The following is a 17,496-nucleotide window of genomic DNA, read 5'->3' as shown; positions in this document are numbered from 1 at the left end:
GAGAGAGGGTGGGAAGGGACATCTGTCGTTCTGATTGGCCAATCCGGCCAAAATGACGACGAGAACTTAACAATACGGTGTGGAGATTTGAAAACGCTACGAATGTATTACCAATAAACTTTGTTATGTAAAAGTTCAGTTGTCTCTTGCTGACCCTTAATCACAAGGTATAAAGCTTCTTGAACCTGGGTTACACTGATTCACCTTCATCTGGCAAAAGAGAAAACTGAAAGGCGGCGGGAGAGGAAACAAGACCTCTGCAGTCCATCCTGCTACATTTACCTGTTATTTCCAAACCCTTGGGATATGTTCCCGGATACCCTTCGCTAGCCATGACCACTGTCACAGCTGCACTGTCTTCAAACCAAACTGGCATGGAACTAGACAACTTTTTATTGATAACTGCTTGCATAACTTCGTATAAATCACTTTTCAACAGTGGAAGAATTACCTACAAAAATAAAGATTTGCAAATTAAAGAAAATAACACACATAATTACATTTTCTTCACTGAGCTTTTAAAAATACTAATGTAACTAAAAATAACATAAAGTATTCTCATATGCGGTATTCTCCCACATATATACATATCATTCATAATCTGTGTACCATTAAAAATACTCTTCCTTGAAGATAATTTCTATGGGTAAAAGAACTGCTACATACAAAGGGGAAAAGGCAAAGAACTCTATTTTGTTCCGAAGAATGGAAATGAAGGGGTTTGTTCCACTTGTCAACAGGGAGGGGGGAAAAGAAGTGTTCACTTCTTTATCAAAGTGAAACCAAATCCAACTCCATTCCAGAAAAGATGAGAAAATGCTGAGTTTCACTCAAGGTTACCCTTGTGAGGCCTGTATTTGAGCATAACCTGCTGACATTTTCTCTGGAATGGAACAATTTAATATCAGACCTTCTGTCTTGAACAAACAAACCAAATATTTTAAATCTTAGTTCAATTAGCTAATTATTTATTCAAAAGTTAGTTAAGAATAATGGTAAATGGTAACAGACTTTTCTCCTCTCATAATGACAATGTGTATGTACCTACAAAAGAACTCACCTGACATTCTGGGTCACCAAATCTGCAGTTAAACTCTAGAACTTTAGGTCCATCTTTGGTAATCATTAATCCAGCATAAAGCACACCTGGAATAAAAAAAATTGTATAAAAAGCTATCAAAGCAACTGCATAGGTCATTTGTTTTGAATCTATTCGTAATACTGTTAAAAAGAATGCCACTTGTGTTAATTTAAAGGTAGGCTGTTAACGCTTTAGAAATGTTAAAAATGTATCAGGCAGAAATAGTGGTTACAAGTTTGCATCTTATTTTCCAAATGCTGTCCTTCCTGTTCTTCCTTACTTGATCATTACCTACTGTTCATGAAACGATATCCACTGATTTCAGTGGACTGTAAATCAAGCCACTGATACCAAACTCAGCTTCCAAATAGATCAAAGTTATCTTCCTTAACTTAGAGTGTAAATTAGGCCTATAAAAAGGACAAAGTAAAAACAAACTCCTCATGCTTAAAAAACCCAAACTTCTCTACATACCAAAATAGGGGACGCCTTCTTTTCTCATGCCATCAACAGTTTTCTGAAGAACAGTATCTCGTATTTTCTGCAGCAGATCTTTAGAAATCTAATAAAACAGGATTAGAAAACAGCGTTTGTAAAAAGAGAGTGCAAGATTTTTTCTACTGTGGTGGCTAGCGTTAAGAGCCAAGCAGAACACCTGGATGGTCTCTTGCTCACTCCAAAACATTTCATACAACAGAAAGCTAGTATTTTTTTCTCTTTCCTCAGACAACACACCACAGCATTAAAACAACCATCTGCATTTCTTCAGACACTTTTCCACGCTTAGATCTACACGTGCAAGCAATCCCACTGGCTTCACTGGAACAAACCATTTGCACAGACGTACTGGCATTCAGATAAGGCCTCCCAAAGACAAACCATGGTTGGAAAGTACAGTGATCAACGATCAAATTTTATTCAATAAACAAGACTGACAGCTTTCTATACAAACAAAGCCTATAACTTTTTTTTAACTTAAAAAAGAAAACTCTCTGGCCATGACATAACTGAATAGAAAGCAAAGGAAGTCCTTTTGCAAATAGTTCCTTGCCAAACAGAAACCAAACTACCTTGAAATACAGCAAGCGACCTAAGCTCATCATTAGCTTAGTTTTCCACAAGATTAAAATGTGGTTTTAAGCACTTAGCTCTAACAATCAGTATTTCATAACACTTAAAAAACAAACCAAAATAGAAGGGTGCTGAAATAATACTTCCATCTTTACAATTAAAAGTAATTCAGTAGGAATATCCTCCTCTTTAGAGAAACAAATTTAAGTTATGGACTTTATTTGACTATCTCTGTTTTAGGCAACTCCTTCCATCCACAAGAGACCACTCTCTTCACTCTCCTGTTCAACATGGTGGAACCAAAAATTCACCCATGCTTTCAATACTGGAGCTGTAGTACAGCTTTAGAGAAACACATCCTCGTCAATACATTTTCACCTGAGGTGCTGGGGAATAAGCTCCCATTCCTCCAGTATTAGGGCCTTCATCTCCATCCATTAATCGCTTGTGGTCCTGGGCTGGTGGCATGGGAGCAATTGTGATGCCATCAGTGAAACATAAGCACTAGAAAACAAGGAGAATAATTAAAACCCCAGTGTATGATTAGAATTAAAGCGCAAAAAGTGCAAATATATTTGATTTTCACTGTTTCAAACAGATATTTAAGAGTATAAATTCTGTCTCCCTGATAAAACAAACACTATAGTATTCTAAACATTTCCATTTCCTCTCAGGAAGCAGTGCCTCCATTTTTATGATCTTCCTACAGAAATTAACTTTCATATAAGAAATTATAACATAACATCAGTAGTCGTACTGAAAAGAAATACTAAAAAGGTTTAAAAAAAAATTAAAATACTCCACGATGGAACCTATTGCTTCGCTCCCCCTTCATCCTCTCTGCCTCGGAAGGAAGGCATTACATTCCTTTCAAGATTTCCTTTTCCTTGTTGATAAAGCTATTTACTTTTAAATTATTTATAAATTACTTGTATAGCAAATGCTCTTATCCTCAATATCTTCATAATAACAAGCCTGCTGGCATCTTCTGTACCGGGATGATGTTCACTGTCTGGACTACTGCTAGCAGTACTCATAAAAACATTTCATAATGCTAATTAAAAAACAAGCAAGGATTCCCCAACAAAACCTGAAAATGCCAAAACATTAGTATATTAAAAGCTACAGCCATTTGCAGAAGGTGAATTATTTTGACAGGCAAGGCAAGCAGTATTTGTTTTTCATTGTCATCAGTCATCATAGTCTGATGGTATTCTAAGGACTAATTAAAAGCATTACATATTTTCCACCAGAGAGTGAACATCTGGAAGGAAGAATATAGGAAGAAACTCTTTACTGTGAGGGTGGTGAGACACTGGAATAGGTTGTCCAGGGAAGCTGTGGATGCCCCATCCCTGGAAGTGCTCAAGGCCAGGCTGGATGGGGCTTTGAGCAGCCTGGTCTAGCAGGAGGTGTCCCTGCCCATGGCAGGGGGTTGGAACCGGATGATCTTTAAGGTCCCTTCCAACCCAAACCATTCTAGGATTCTATGATCATCTATTCTATGATATGGATAACTCCTTAGCTCCTACAAAGGTCAAGACAACCAGGAAAAGAATAAGGATGACCAATATCTGTATGTCTAATTTCTTCGTATCAGGCAGGAAACCAGACTATGCAAAGATTGGCAACAGTTGGAGATGATCGCTTACTTTGTAAATACCACCACCTCCAAGATGAATGTTCACAACATGCAGCATGAGCCAATTCCAGCTCCAGTACCCGGGAACCTGAGCTGGTACTTGGCTGTTCTACTTTGTGTGATGCAAGTGTCAAGTTCCCCTGCCACCTCGAAACCTAGGCTCTAATTCTCCTTTTCTCCTTCACACTCTGCTAATTAAATCAGATATACTTTTATAAACGAAGGAGCTGAATCAGCTTAAAATGAAGGAAAGGTTTTCTCTACATCTGCAGAGTAAATCAACACCGTCAAATCATTCAACAGCCTTTGGTTCCGGACCCATTGTCCCCAGATGCACTTCCACATTGCAGTCTTTCTGGCAATGGAACTGGTTAATGAGGATCCTGCCAGCACCTCTCTTGAGCTGACTGTTCCCTTGCTCCAAAGGAGTTTACTGCTCCCCCATGATGCAGTTCACTATATTCCCTTCATGAGCAAAGCTCATTATAAAGAAAGTCTCCATCCTCCCTTGCTCCCAAACACTCCTTGCCTTGCTCTGCACTTCACTATCCTATTCTTTGTACTGATGCAAATGACACTGGGCTCTAAACCAGAACACAGAAAACAGGCAAGGTGGTGGTTTTGATTTATTTGAAAAAAGGTCTTTAGGTTGTAGCTTCACGAACAGGTAACTAGGCAAACAGCAGTTAAGGGGTAGCAATATGGAAGCAAAGGGACATTTTATACTGCCTTTGCTGTCAGAGAAATCATAACACAGAACTGCATGCTCAATGACACTCAAGATTTTTAAGGTTAATTTTTTTTTCCCATGTGGCAATAGTTGATTCCTGTTTGAGTTATTTTTATTTAATTTGAATTATTTTACCAGGCTGCAGGAAGTTTGGTTCTTAACACAGCTGTCTAATTAATACAACTTTATTGATTTACAGATAACTGTTTATAATTTAAGTAATAAAATCTTACACTTCCCTTCTGTAAGTACTTTCATAGTGTTTCCTAAATAGTTTAGAATGGGTATAATCAAAGTGTTACAGTGACGTGCACACTTACGGAAACTTCTTCTCCTTCAAGAAGTTCTTCAACAACAACGGTTTCCCCAGCGGTGCCAAAAGTCTTATCCTACAGTAAAAACAAAATCTCTTCAGTTCTGTTTCAGTTATTTTACAATATTCAAATTGCACCAACAAAAAATATTTTTAATACAGCAATAAAAACGCAGCACAGTTTTGAGACTATTAATCTATTCACCAACCTGGGTATATCAGCAATAGTAAAATCTTTGCTCCTGTTTTCTGTTTATCCTTAAATAAATGCAGATTTTATGCCTGAATATTTTAAAATTGCAGGTGGTATTTACGATTTACTGAGCAATTTCTTGTGCTCTACTTTCTGAAGTTTGCATCTGTGATACTGAGAGTAACAGCAGTGACTGTCAAGTTTATAATCTGAACTTTTACTTTACAAGAAAGTGCAATTTTACAGAATAGACTGGAAGGGAGCAGTATTTTCATATTCCAATGCAATGTTTGAACACTGACTGCACAGTTAGTGAATTAAGACCAACCAACTGCCACTGACAGGATAATTTTGAGGGTCAAAGACTGTCTAATATACGTTTATTTTTTTCAAGACTTGGGGCCACATGTCTACACACGTATTTGTCCAATAACCATACACACACAACAAAATGTGAGTGCAGACTCTATATTCTGACTCTTGAAATACAGGGGTGTCCTATGAATCAGCATAGCTCCACTGAATTGTAAGATGCTATGCAGCTGACACCAGCTGAAGACCTGACCTTTATGTGTCTTATTTTCCAGATGTTCATGTTCCATGTTCAGACGAAATCACTTCATTTTGCTTCTCTTCACATTTTGATGGTCCTAATATATTTGTTGAGTATCCTACCTAAAAATATACTTAAGTTGAAATAATTCCATTGGAATTCTACCACACATTTAAGTGCTGTGTGACTGGAGTCCTAACGCTGATGTTGCTTGCCAAGATCCAGCTCAATCACAGTGTTAATATTACAGCACTGTGATATCTGTTTGATTGCAGTAGTCTCACATGGTAAAAAAAAGGAAACAAAAAAGAAGTCCATACAGAAATAATTCTGAGTTTTCATTAAGAATGATTTTATTTTAGCCTACAGGAACTACGCCTAGAAAGAGTACCCTGCCTCAAGCAACAAATATGACAGAGCTTCATAGCTGTACAAATAATGGGTAGAAGATTTGACGACTCTTAGCAAAATTCCTATGACATAGAAATAAAGAATATCTTTGAGACTGAGGTGGTTAACAACTTACTTTCAACTTACTTTCTGTGCGAACTCCTCCAGTTAGTGCATGACATTTCTACTCACCCGCATGATTTCAGTAACAGCTTTGCAGGCTTCTTCCTTGTTTGAAGCCACAACTACTCCTTTGCCAGCTGCCAGGCCGCTAGCTTTTACAACTAAAGCAGGGAAGTTTGCACTTCAAAGATAGAGAAGAGAGATTCAACAGTAAACACTCTGTCTTGCAGATGTATTTCGTAGGCGTTTTGAACATTTCAATAGTTGAAAGATAAAATACTTAGCAGTTTTCATAGCAACTGTTTTACCTTTACTGAATAACACACAAACAAAAACCAGGCTTCTCTTCTTAAGCTATGCCTGTAAAGGATTCCTGCTTCTTGTTTTTTCCCCACCACTGTATTTTATTACTGTTCTGAAAGGTTGCGTTCCTTTTAATAATTTACTGTTGTATCATTTTTGGGTCACCTGGATTCTATTCTGATGAGTAAATCATCATTTGCTCAGTAAGTCTCCAATGTAGAATTTATATTCGTGGAGAAAAGGTACAAAGAAGGCAGAACATATGACTATCAAACTGCAAGCTGGGTTTCCACAGTAGGCAATTTGAAAATAATAAAAACTTGTCCTATATTCTCCTGTACACTGAACACTGAACTTTATTTTCATTTAAGAGCAGTAAATAAGAACTCTTTAATTATCAGACTTATTGTGGCATGATAGTGTCATGTTAGATTATCCTTTAAAACCTTTACAGATGTTCCATCAAAGCCAAAAGTATTGATACACTAGTAATCACCTGATTGTTCTGGATATCTAGCACACTGTACATTGCGGTAAAAAAAATATATTTCTAAAATTACAAGAATTTTACCTGTTAATAAAATCACATGCTGCTTTAGTATCAGTAAAAGATTTCCATCTCGCAGTTGGGATCCCGTGACGATCCAAAAAGGCTTTGGTAAAGCTCTTACTGGACTCCAGCTGAGCTGCCTTGGCTGTTGGACCAAAACACCTTACTCCAGCTGCTGTCAAGTCATCAACAATTCCTAAAAATGGCAACACACAAAAATTTTATAAATCACCAGATGATTTATAGGAGTCATGTAGTCCAAGTCTACAGATGCACTGATTTGTTGGAACAAGTATGTCAAGAATGATAAGCCATTTATATCTATCCAGTGCCTACTTTACCAGATGGGCCTTAGGTGCATTTTTCACTATTATCAGGAGCAGGTAACCCTGCAATATCTGGGGCTGAGAAGATCTGCTGCATTTGGTAAGAGATAACAATCCCCCCTTGTTTTATGATAGCTTTTAGTCGACACTAGTCTTTTGTGAAGATGACGCTTGTTGATCACATAAAAGGTTAAAACAGAAAAATTATCAACATGTTTAAAAATCAAAACTCTAGGTAAGGTTCCTATATGGAAACACTTCAATACCTCTTTTACTAATCCCAAGCACTTAAAAAGAAACTGAACATTTAAGGATATTTTAACTGTTATATCACTCACACAATAACCTTCAGAAATGCATTTTCATCACAGCACAACCCTGAATTTCAGGGAATATGCCATGGAGGATCTGTTTCCCTTCCTATTGAAGACACTCAGATACTGTTGAGTGGTGCACAGAAGATGGGGACTAAAATTTACTTTTCTTCCCAATTTATGAAAGCTCTGATTTTTAGCTTGCTTTCTCTTACCAGCAGCAAGAGGAACCTCTGGACCAACCACAACCAGCTTGATCTCCTGATCTCTGCAGAACTGGGCGAGTGCAGCATGATTGCTGACTGAAACAGCTGTTGAAGATACAAAAGGGTGGTAAGACTGCATTCATTACTATTGCATAGCACTTATTTATCACATAACGCTGAAGCAGCATTTTCACCAGTCTCACATTCTTGAATGGCAGGTCACTGTGAACCTGGAAGAGTGAGACATACGCTAATACATAGACTTACACACGAGCCTTGGGCTCAAATACACCACCAAACCCCTCAAGCAAAGGCTGTAGTTTGACATGCCCACCTTGTCAACCCACCTTGCTCCTGAAGGTGAGAAAGAACGTTTTGGGTTCCCCTACACTGTCATACAGTAAACTGTTCTCCTGTCTGGGAGCATCCCGTTTGCCAGCACAAGAAGCATCGCACAAGCAAAAAAAAAAACCCAACATATATTTTTCAGCCAGTATCCTCCCTGAGTAGGGTCCCCAGGAAGTTTTACGCATGTTCACGCCAGAACAGTGCAGGGGACAAACCGCTTTTTCTTTTTTTCTTTCTTTCTGTAATGTTAGCTAAAAATTGCCACACTAAACTGTGACCCCACTGAAACAAAGGGGAATCTGAACACTTTTTCTTACATTAGGCTGAACTTAATGAGGGCAGACGCTGTAATTATGGATAAAGATATTCGGTCTTAGGTTTGTAGGACCGTTACCTTTCCATAAACAAACATTTAACATGACGATACTTGGAATGCCAAAAACTGTGTAAACAAAAGAAAGAGCATGCATGAAAGACAATAATGTCAAGTCTCATGATAAAAAATTTACGCAAAGGCAATGCAATTCCACTGCTTTTATCAAGAATAAATAAAACCAAGGTCTACCGAGGATGGGAACATGAACCCGAAGAGAGCCAAAAAAGTGGTGAGAGCAGCCCGGGGTGGATTGGCTGCCCCTGTGGGGAGGAGACTAACACATCAGGGCACGAAGCTGGCAAAGGGAGTACGGTACAGCACAGCACAGACCCTCCTTGCAGCTGCACTACTTTGTTTTAAGTTTTGTCTGTCATCTCCTGTGAGTGACTGTACGGTCAAGCATGCCAGGAGCTGATGGTCTCTTCCAGCTAGTTTCTGGGAAAGTGAAGAGAGAGAAAGGAAAGACAGTGATTTGTCCAGCTGCTTCTCCTGGACACACAGACACGATTTTGTGTCGGTGCCCACTGCGCTCCTGCCATCCTATATGAATAAATTGCCTGCTTCCACAAGAGAAGCAGCTATTTCTGCCTAAGAGGTGGCATAAAAGCAACTATCTGAAGCCTATATCTTGATTATAGGTTTACACTATTTGGGTGGAGTGGGGGGAAAAAAACAGACTGAACACTAATAAAAATCACCTCCTTGATACCTATTTAGCAGTTCAATTATTTTGTTCCACCAACATTTCTAAGTAAGGAGAAGCAAAGGCCTTTGACTTCCATGTGCAATTTATGCCAACTGACTTCTGGCTCATGAGAGAGCAAAAACAAAAGCATAACACGCTTGGCTTTGAAGTACTGATTAACGTAAAGGTCAATATTGTCTTTCAGTCCCAAGGGGCTGTTGTGAAAGCAACTGGAGAACAGCAGATCCCAACCACAGAGAGTGGGAGCTCTGGTGGGCCACTGAAGAGGGATGATCCCTGTTCCCCACGAGATTAATCCATGCGAAGGGGAGCAAGGAAAGGAAAGATCCCGTAAGGTGATTGTACCTTTCATCCCAAATTGTCATGCTGCAGGTCTGATCTAATAGTAATATGAACAGTGAACATGGCACAAGATTTACATGATGCGGAAATGTCCTATTAACAAATGGAAAGGAATAAATCACATTGTTAATATGTAATTTTAACTTCCCCCTGAAACATCATTTTCCTCATGACGTAGACTGAAAGGGGACAGTTTTGTAGCTGTGTTTCATTTCTCAAAATGACAGATAAACATTCCTTTTGAACCAGACAGGAGGACCTTGGACCAAGGTTTTCAAAGCTAGCGCTTAAAGCGAAGAGTATACATTACGCTGAGAGCTAAAATGTGATGGAAGGAAGTGTCAGCATGCTAAAGTCCATTCACAGACATGCATATGTCTATCTCTGGATTCAGCAAGCCATTCTGTATGCTCCTGGCACCAAAACTGCCCTGCTAATTAAATATAAATTGAATATAAAACTATATTTAGCCACTCAACCTATATCTGTCTTTATTGTCAGAAACATTACTGACTCAAATTAACCACGAAAACTTTTTTTTGACTTAGATACAGGCAAGGTTTGAAGGATTTAAGGTTATTTATAATTTTAAGCTAACCTTCATATGTTTCAGAAATCATCTGAGAACCAGAGTTAAAATGCTAATTAAAGGCACTCTCGTGAACCGTGAACGGAGGATGAACTTTCAGAGCCAAATCTTGATTATACCAAAAAAACAGAAACAATGGTAGCAGTTTCACACTTGTTGTTGCCCAGGCTCCCACAGCATAACAGGGCTCACATGCTGTTTTCTATTGCCTCCCCGAGTTAAAATCTAGACCCCTGTGGTATGACAGATAAGATAGATCGTTTCATTAAAAACCAAAGAAGTCAAACTCTTCACAAATTCTAGATTCTTCCCACCTCCTGGTTGGCTAAGGATTTCTCTCCCAAAGCACATGTGAGGCCACAGTCTAGAAAAAAATAATTTAGTACACACAGTAGATTTCATGGACCTGGCTTGAGCATTATTACACTCATGCTCAAATATTTTCCAGTTGAGGGTGCAGTATTTTTTATGGAACAACAAGGTGAGAGAAAAGTGCAGCAGTTTTTAAAAGACACCACTTGCAAAAAAATACTGAAATTAACATTCTGCAGGCCATACAGACTGGCAATGACTCCATTTAGCACAAGGGTAAAGATTTTTGTTTGACTTGCTGGGATGAGAAGGAAACATATGACTTCCCTGTCAGGCTCTTCCTTGGGCCCTCTCCTCAGAGACCAAATAGAACAAAAACTACTTAACGATACTGTGACTAGTCAGAGAAATTAAGGACCAAGTTATTTAAACAGCCTGTAATTAAGCATTCCAATGGAATTAAATATGATAATTACCTGCTGTACAAGAATCTGACAGGATTCATGTTTCCACATGAGATGGTAACAAAAAAAGAGGTTTTACTCACGTACAAATATGAATGCAGAAAATTGATGTACATAATTCATGTTCACATACACACTATGTTAACCTTAATTCCGTATGTTATCATGTGTTTTGAAGGGGAAACTTAAGTTGGTTGTTTAAAGTATCTAATTCAGGATCCGTTATATAAAGGACACAAGACAGGAATCTCTGAGTAATTACCCCTGATTTTCTACCGTGCCTCCAGGCAAGTACCTTAGACCAGTATTTTTTTTAAAACACAGCACATAATTTTGGATGCCAATTTGAAATACCTTATGCTTGATTTCTCAAAAGTAATAACCATGAATAGTTTAAATTACAGCCAGTCAGGGCTTAACATATTAAGTTAGAAGCTCAAACCAGGCAGTTAGTACTAAGAGAGAAACATTTAAAAATAACCTTAACTTCTAAAGACCACTAAGACAAAGAAATGAGTATTTTTCAAAGGCTGAACAGTTCAGGTGAGAAAGTATTCTCATCAAAGCTCGTAGGGATCACAGAGTTCAATGCACTTTTGAGGATACAGTAGTAAATTTAATGCTCGACGCTCTGCCACTCTCCTAGAGGTGCTGGCATTCGCTGCAGGCACTCTTCAGCTGTTCACCAACCAGCTGCTGAACTGCAGCACATACCAAGAGAAACCATCACCCCTTCCCTGCTGGGAGGCAGGAACCATAGCAGCTATCCTGAGCTGTATTCCCGCAGGAATGTGCATCAGGCAGATGGAGTTTTGGCTGCATCCTCCACTGCCAAACCCAAAGAATTAGCTATCACAACTGAGATCGTGTAAGATGAACGGTAGTTGCACAGGGCTTTGCTCAGCCATTTTTTCTTCTTACCTGCATCTATATCATCTATTTCTCATGTCTAGAACCTTCAAAATAGTAATAATAATAATATTAATCCTTTCACATTAACAGACTGATAGATGGAACAACTGACATGTTGAGCTATCAAATTTTAAAATGGGTATTTTTTTCTTTTTACCTGAATTGGAAATTTTTCCATTGTCAGCTGTTCCTGCATTTCCTGGAGCAACATACACATGTTTTATGCGTGGGGACTGGGCCAACTTCCAGGCCAGCGCATGCTCTCTCCCTCCACTGCCAATCACAAGCACTCGATCAGCCATTAGTCTGCATAAAACCAGAACACAAGCAAAACAGCCAGAATTAGGCATGTGAGGTTAGGAAAGCAAGAGCTTCACAGACCATGGGTTTAAGGGCTGGGTGCAACACAACTCCTAACAGAGGTGAATGATGTCACTTTGTTTCAGGTAATGATATTTCTATAAGGTTTTTGTTGGTTTCAAAAAAAAGAAAAAAAAGAGATGTATATGAAAATGGATAACTGACCTAATCAGATGTGATATAAACTAAATGTCAGAGACTGAACTGCTCCAGAACACAGAAGTAACCTGCAGGGCAATGCATCCTGGTTTTCTTTTAGTCAGATTGGCAACTGCTCCAAGTTATACAGAAGTCTGTGATACAGGAAAAACCCTTATGAGTGACCAGGCTGTGATTTGTAACCTATAGAAATTTATGGAGAATCCAAGCATGCAAAGGGCAGAGCCCTTCTGATGACCAAATTGTACGAGTCCTAGGGAGCTGAATGGGACCACTTCAGACTTTTTAAGAGGTAATATCTGAAAGAGCTCTAAATACTTCAGAAAAAGGAAAGGATAAAAGCAATGACACAGGGAAATCAGCTTCCAGCTCTGGCTTTCCTTAGGAGAGAACAACCAGGAGGCAAACAACAGGGAAGACCAGCTACCATTAACAAAGGAGCTCGTTCTGACACGGTGCTGCAGGACATCCACTCCCCTCTCCCATTCCACTGAGTTTTAGAAAAACACATTAACATTCCCTTGGCCTGCGGAAATTAGGTGTATGAACAAAAGCTGCAATTTCATTACAATTTTAAACTGCCCAAAACCCTTCCAGCAGTTTGAAAATAAAATGGTCACAAAAATGAAATGAACTCTCAGTGTCGCCCTCCCTATGGCATTATGTATGTGTGTACACATAACTTACTCACCTTGGATTGATGTCAATATTACAGTTTTTTCTTTGAGTAGATTTGAGAGCCTTTGCTTTTCAAGACGTGTTTACTTCTATGTGTATTCTCTACATATTTACTGATGTATGTCACCTCAGAATCACCATCCCAATAATACCACACAACTAGCAAGAGAAGAGTTCACTTATAATGAAAAAATCCAAACTACTGGAATTCAGAAAATAGTAAATAAAGAAATAAAATAAGTACCTATTTCTTTATTTGGAGTTCCTTGAAAAGCAAAGGCCAGCCTCCTAAGCTATTCAAAGAATAAGCTGTTAGTCACATTAGTCCAACTATATATAAACTACAGACACAAATGATGCCACTGCACTGGTTAAAGTGCGAGTTTTATTCAGAGAAGTCAAACGGTCCCTGAAGAATCTATTCAGTGAAGCAGGAAGTGAGCAGCTACAAAATGGTAGTTGGTCCTAAGCCCAAGTACAGCACGCGCTACTTGCAGAAAATAATCTAAATGCTTTAAATCATAACATATATGTGAAATAACAATCTAAAACTATACAAAACGGCTTAAAGCATTTTAAGTAATGAGAATAAACGAAACTATTTTCGTGTGGAAAATGGCATGATTTGTCTAAAGGACTGTGCATGGCCAGCGAAGAGGCCTGATGTGTCCCTCTGTTGTATGAATCGCCTCCCATTCATCCGGGGGAGGAACGCAGCCCAGATAAGGGTTTTAGACAAAAGGAACAAGCAGTCTCCCTGCTGTAATCCCGGCACACGTAACACGCAACCCTTGGTCATTCCCTCTGCCTCTTGCATTAAGCAACTGGTCATTGACCTGTGCTTGCCAATGTGTACCCAGTCTGCCAAGGTGAGCTCAGAGAAAAAAAAAAACCCCAACACCCGATGCAGCTTGAATACACACAGGTGACGGCTCCATTTCCAAGAGCAGCAGAAAGTCAGAACTCCTCTGTGGTCCCCTCCTTTGCGGGAGGACAAGCGCGGACGGCTAGCACAAAGCACATCTTAAAGAAATGAAAAAAACCCAATAGATTTCTAAGGGAAAAGCAAAAAGGTGTGACAGAACGCAGATTTTCAGCCAACTGATAAGGCAGGGGCATGTGCCTCTCCCCCATGAGCTGCTACGATAGCTCTGACCCTGGAGAAACCCGTCCTTCCGGAGGACCTGGACTTTGCAGGGAAACCGCTTCTGCTCTGAGGGCACTATGCGATGCGTATGGTGAGCCTGACTTTTAAATACAAGTCGTCTGTAATAAACTTCAGACAGGAAGAGCCTACACGTGTTTTAGAAGGTATTCCTATGCCACTTGCTACTGTGTTTTCATCCATTAACGAAGAAACAATTTGTTCAGAGAGTAATACTTTTAGGCAAAGCATCCAGTCAGAATAAAGACAAACGAAGTGTGAATAGAAGGATAAAACACAGAAAATTAACACCGAGTTATTCATTATGAACTAAACACACTAGAGTTAAAATTTAATTTTAGTTTCAGGTGGGGGGAGACCAATAGCTTCCTAATCATCAGTGTTTGACAAAACAGACACGTTGCAAAGTCGCAGAGCTATTTTAGTTACAAAACTCCAGCATTACTTACAACTAAAAAAAGGTATGTTGGGGTAAAAATTATCAGTTATTGTATACATATTTGGGAAGCCAAGTTATGCTAAACCTCTTTTATATTACAAGTCAAGCTAAAAGAAAAAAGGGGCTGGCTACAACAAAGGGATGAATTAGATAAAGACAGTTACCTAGGACAAAAGAATACAGTATAAAGGAATAAACATTTATCATGTAGCAGGCAGCTATCTCCTACATCAAAGTTAAACCAAATAAGCATGTTTCCACTGCTGTCCACAGACAGTCATCATTGAAGAATAATTTTTCTGATCAATTTTATCAATAATAAGTTGAACTATACACATTGCAATATTTTCTTACAAGTACTTCAGAACTGAGTGCAGCAATCCAAACCTGAACAGAGAACATACTTACTCTATCCTACGTGCTGCCAGGCTGAGTAAAGTAGTAGTCAAGAGTTCAGATGCACAGAGAGAAAGGATATAAGCAGCCTCTGGTTAAAATGTAGTACCCCTGTCCCAATATTACCACCCCATTGACGACACTGTGCAGCTAGCCAATGAACGGGAAAGTCCAGCCATTCCAGCTGGGAAGAGGGGACAGAAACTTGCATACAAATGGTCTGGGAGCGAGGAGCAAAAACTCTGCAGAGCACAAGCAGCACATCCTGTTGTTTCTAAACATGCAAAATGAACTTTGTCCCATCCCAGGTAATTTTTGCAGTTAAAAAATGTTTATTAATCTGATTGTAAACACTCCCTTTTTATCTAGAAGTGAGGCTACGGATTTTTGCTATGCATAAAACCGAGGCTATGCATAGTCCTATGCATATCAACAGTATGAAAGAATAAGGTGCATAATGCACATTCACGCTCCATTAAGCCTACTGCTTAAAAATAGAAGGACAGGCTTGAAGATACAGTGACACTGCTGCGTTGCCAGCTAAAGTAACTCACCATGCTGGCAACTCAGTCAAATAATTGCTTCCTTTTTTTCCCCCAAAGTAACATATTCTAATACTACCCTCAGCTGAAAAAAAAATTAATACTATACAGCATAAAGATTTATATGGGAGCAGATAAACAGAACAAGCTATATATCGTATGTTCAAATAAAATTTAACCATTTTCTAACAAAATGTGAGTAAAAAATAAGTTTCAGCCTTTCAGCCATTTCTTTTGAAACTCAGGGTTATTTGTGCATCCCACAAGTGGTATCCTAGCAACTTTTATTTAGGGATGTAGCTTGAGAAGAACTTCCGGTGGCAATCCCAGTTTAGGAGGCTCAAATCTAGCAGTTGCAGCCTTTCTTATTCACACCGACATAGAAAGATGTTGTGTAGGCCCTCTGCTGCCCAGCAGTATCTTGCATTAAAAATGAAAATTCCAATAGGAGACATTTCTTTTTATTTTGTCCGTAATCCAGGGGTCAAAAAGGCCAAAAACCATTCACAAGGTAGATATTTCTTCTGTGAGGATTATCACACAGTCAGGTTTTTTTGGAAGCAATATGTAAAATCCTTAAACTACAAAAAGATTGCAAAACACGGTATGTAATTACCTTAAGCAACCATTGTCTGCTATTGTAAAGAAGGAAGATACTTTTGTTTAAAAGATGTTTTAAAATTAAGACAAGGCACCATTTCAGGCAAGGGGCTATCACTAGGTCCTTATAGGAAATGAGAACAGGAAAGCAGAAACAAGCTAATCACTCCATGTATCCAAGAGGAGAGGACACGAGGACAGAGTGAAGACAAATCAACTTCCAAAGCCTATCCCTGAGGTTGCCAGTAGTAAGTCGGCAGAGACGAGCATCAGCCTAGAGACCTTTATCTTCCACAAAAGGCAGGGGTCACCAAGCAGCCAGGCAATTCTTCCACTAGGTCAGGGCCTGCGGAACAGAGAAAATAAAGTAAGTAAGGCAAACCCAACAGTATCTGATAGCTTTCTCCATCCTGACTCCTCCACAAGGCATGGTGAGATTTCAAATACAGGTAGAAGTGAGATGGGGTTGCTAACTCAGTTGCTGCCCCTTCCCTATTAACAGGGAAGGGACAGGAGCCACTGACTCATCCTGTGCACAGACTTGGGGGTTAAACTGAGCTCCCTGGTTGCATTTATGAAGATAACTTTATGAGAAAATGTAAAGTCCTTAAGCAATTTGTTCCCAAGTTTCAGTTTCATATCATAAGTGTGGTGCAAGTCACCCAAATATTTTATCTCAACTAGGCAGAGTCTCATAATAAGCCATTGCCTTATTATCTCACCCCTAACTAAAGCAGCAAAAAGGTGCAATTAAAATCAGATCTGTGCAATATAGCACAAACAATAAAGGGTATGACTGGTGGCAGCTCACTGGTTCAGAGAGTAACTTTTTTTTTTCTTAAATTAAGCTCCAGTACTGTTGGGTTTTTCTGTGCTCTTTGATTGAGACACCTGGGTGGAGTGTTTTGCTTTGGTGAGCCAAACACATCAAATCCTGAAAACCTGTGTAGAAAAGGTGCCACAAACCAAAGTTGTTTAAAAATACACTTTTTAGCATCCTAGTTTCAACAAAATCTGATCTGAGGGTGGAGTGACAATGGTAACGCATAGGTATATTTAAACTGTTGTACTCTGCAGCATCCAAAGTGCTGCAGCCCTTCACTAAAGGGTATCTGCTGCTCAAGCATGTTTATACTCGGCTGCAAAAATTTACACAGGCATTAATGCTGAACCCATTCATATACCTTGTAGTCATTGAAAGGGGATATTGTGAACCCAGACACACTTTCCCTTTCCTTGTACTGGCTCCAGTGCTGACATAGTCAATTCACTGAAATTTCATAAAACTAACCTGAGCAAAAAAACCCCAATAA

General features: G+C 39.1%; 1 protein-coding gene across 3 annotated transcripts in view; it reads right to left on the bottom strand.

The window, feature by feature from the left end:
• Nucleotides 1–17,496, bottom strand: part of GART (phosphoribosylglycinamide formyltransferase, phosphoribosylglycinamide synthetase, phosphoribosylaminoimidazole synthetase) — a 40,654-nt gene that overhangs the window by 19,863 nt on the left and 3,295 nt on the right. Inside the window, exons 2-11 of one of the 3 annotated variants that reach the window (XM_063346325.1) lie at nucleotides 16,466–16,529; nucleotides 12,002–12,150; nucleotides 7,805–7,900; nucleotides 6,971–7,145; nucleotides 6,166–6,277; nucleotides 4,845–4,913; nucleotides 2,531–2,656; nucleotides 1,556–1,643; nucleotides 1,061–1,146; nucleotides 283–451 (exon numbers count right to left, since the gene is read on the bottom strand). In XM_063346325.1, coding sequence (XP_063202395.1) covers nucleotides 283–451; nucleotides 1,061–1,146; nucleotides 1,556–1,643; nucleotides 2,531–2,656; nucleotides 4,845–4,913; nucleotides 6,166–6,277; nucleotides 6,971–7,145; nucleotides 7,805–7,900; nucleotides 12,002–12,146 — 1,066 coding nt within the window. In that variant the 5' untranslated portion in view covers nucleotides 12,147–12,150; nucleotides 16,466–16,529. The other 2 variants (XM_063346334.1, XM_063346320.1) reach the window with 2 other exon arrangements.

The sequence above is a fragment of the Chroicocephalus ridibundus genome, chromosome 1, assembly GCF_963924245.1.
Source record: "Chroicocephalus ridibundus chromosome 1, bChrRid1.1, whole genome shotgun sequence".
NCBI lineage: Eukaryota > Metazoa > Chordata > Aves > Charadriiformes > Laridae > Chroicocephalus > Chroicocephalus ridibundus.
This window is presented reverse-complemented; position numbering and strand designations above follow the sequence as displayed.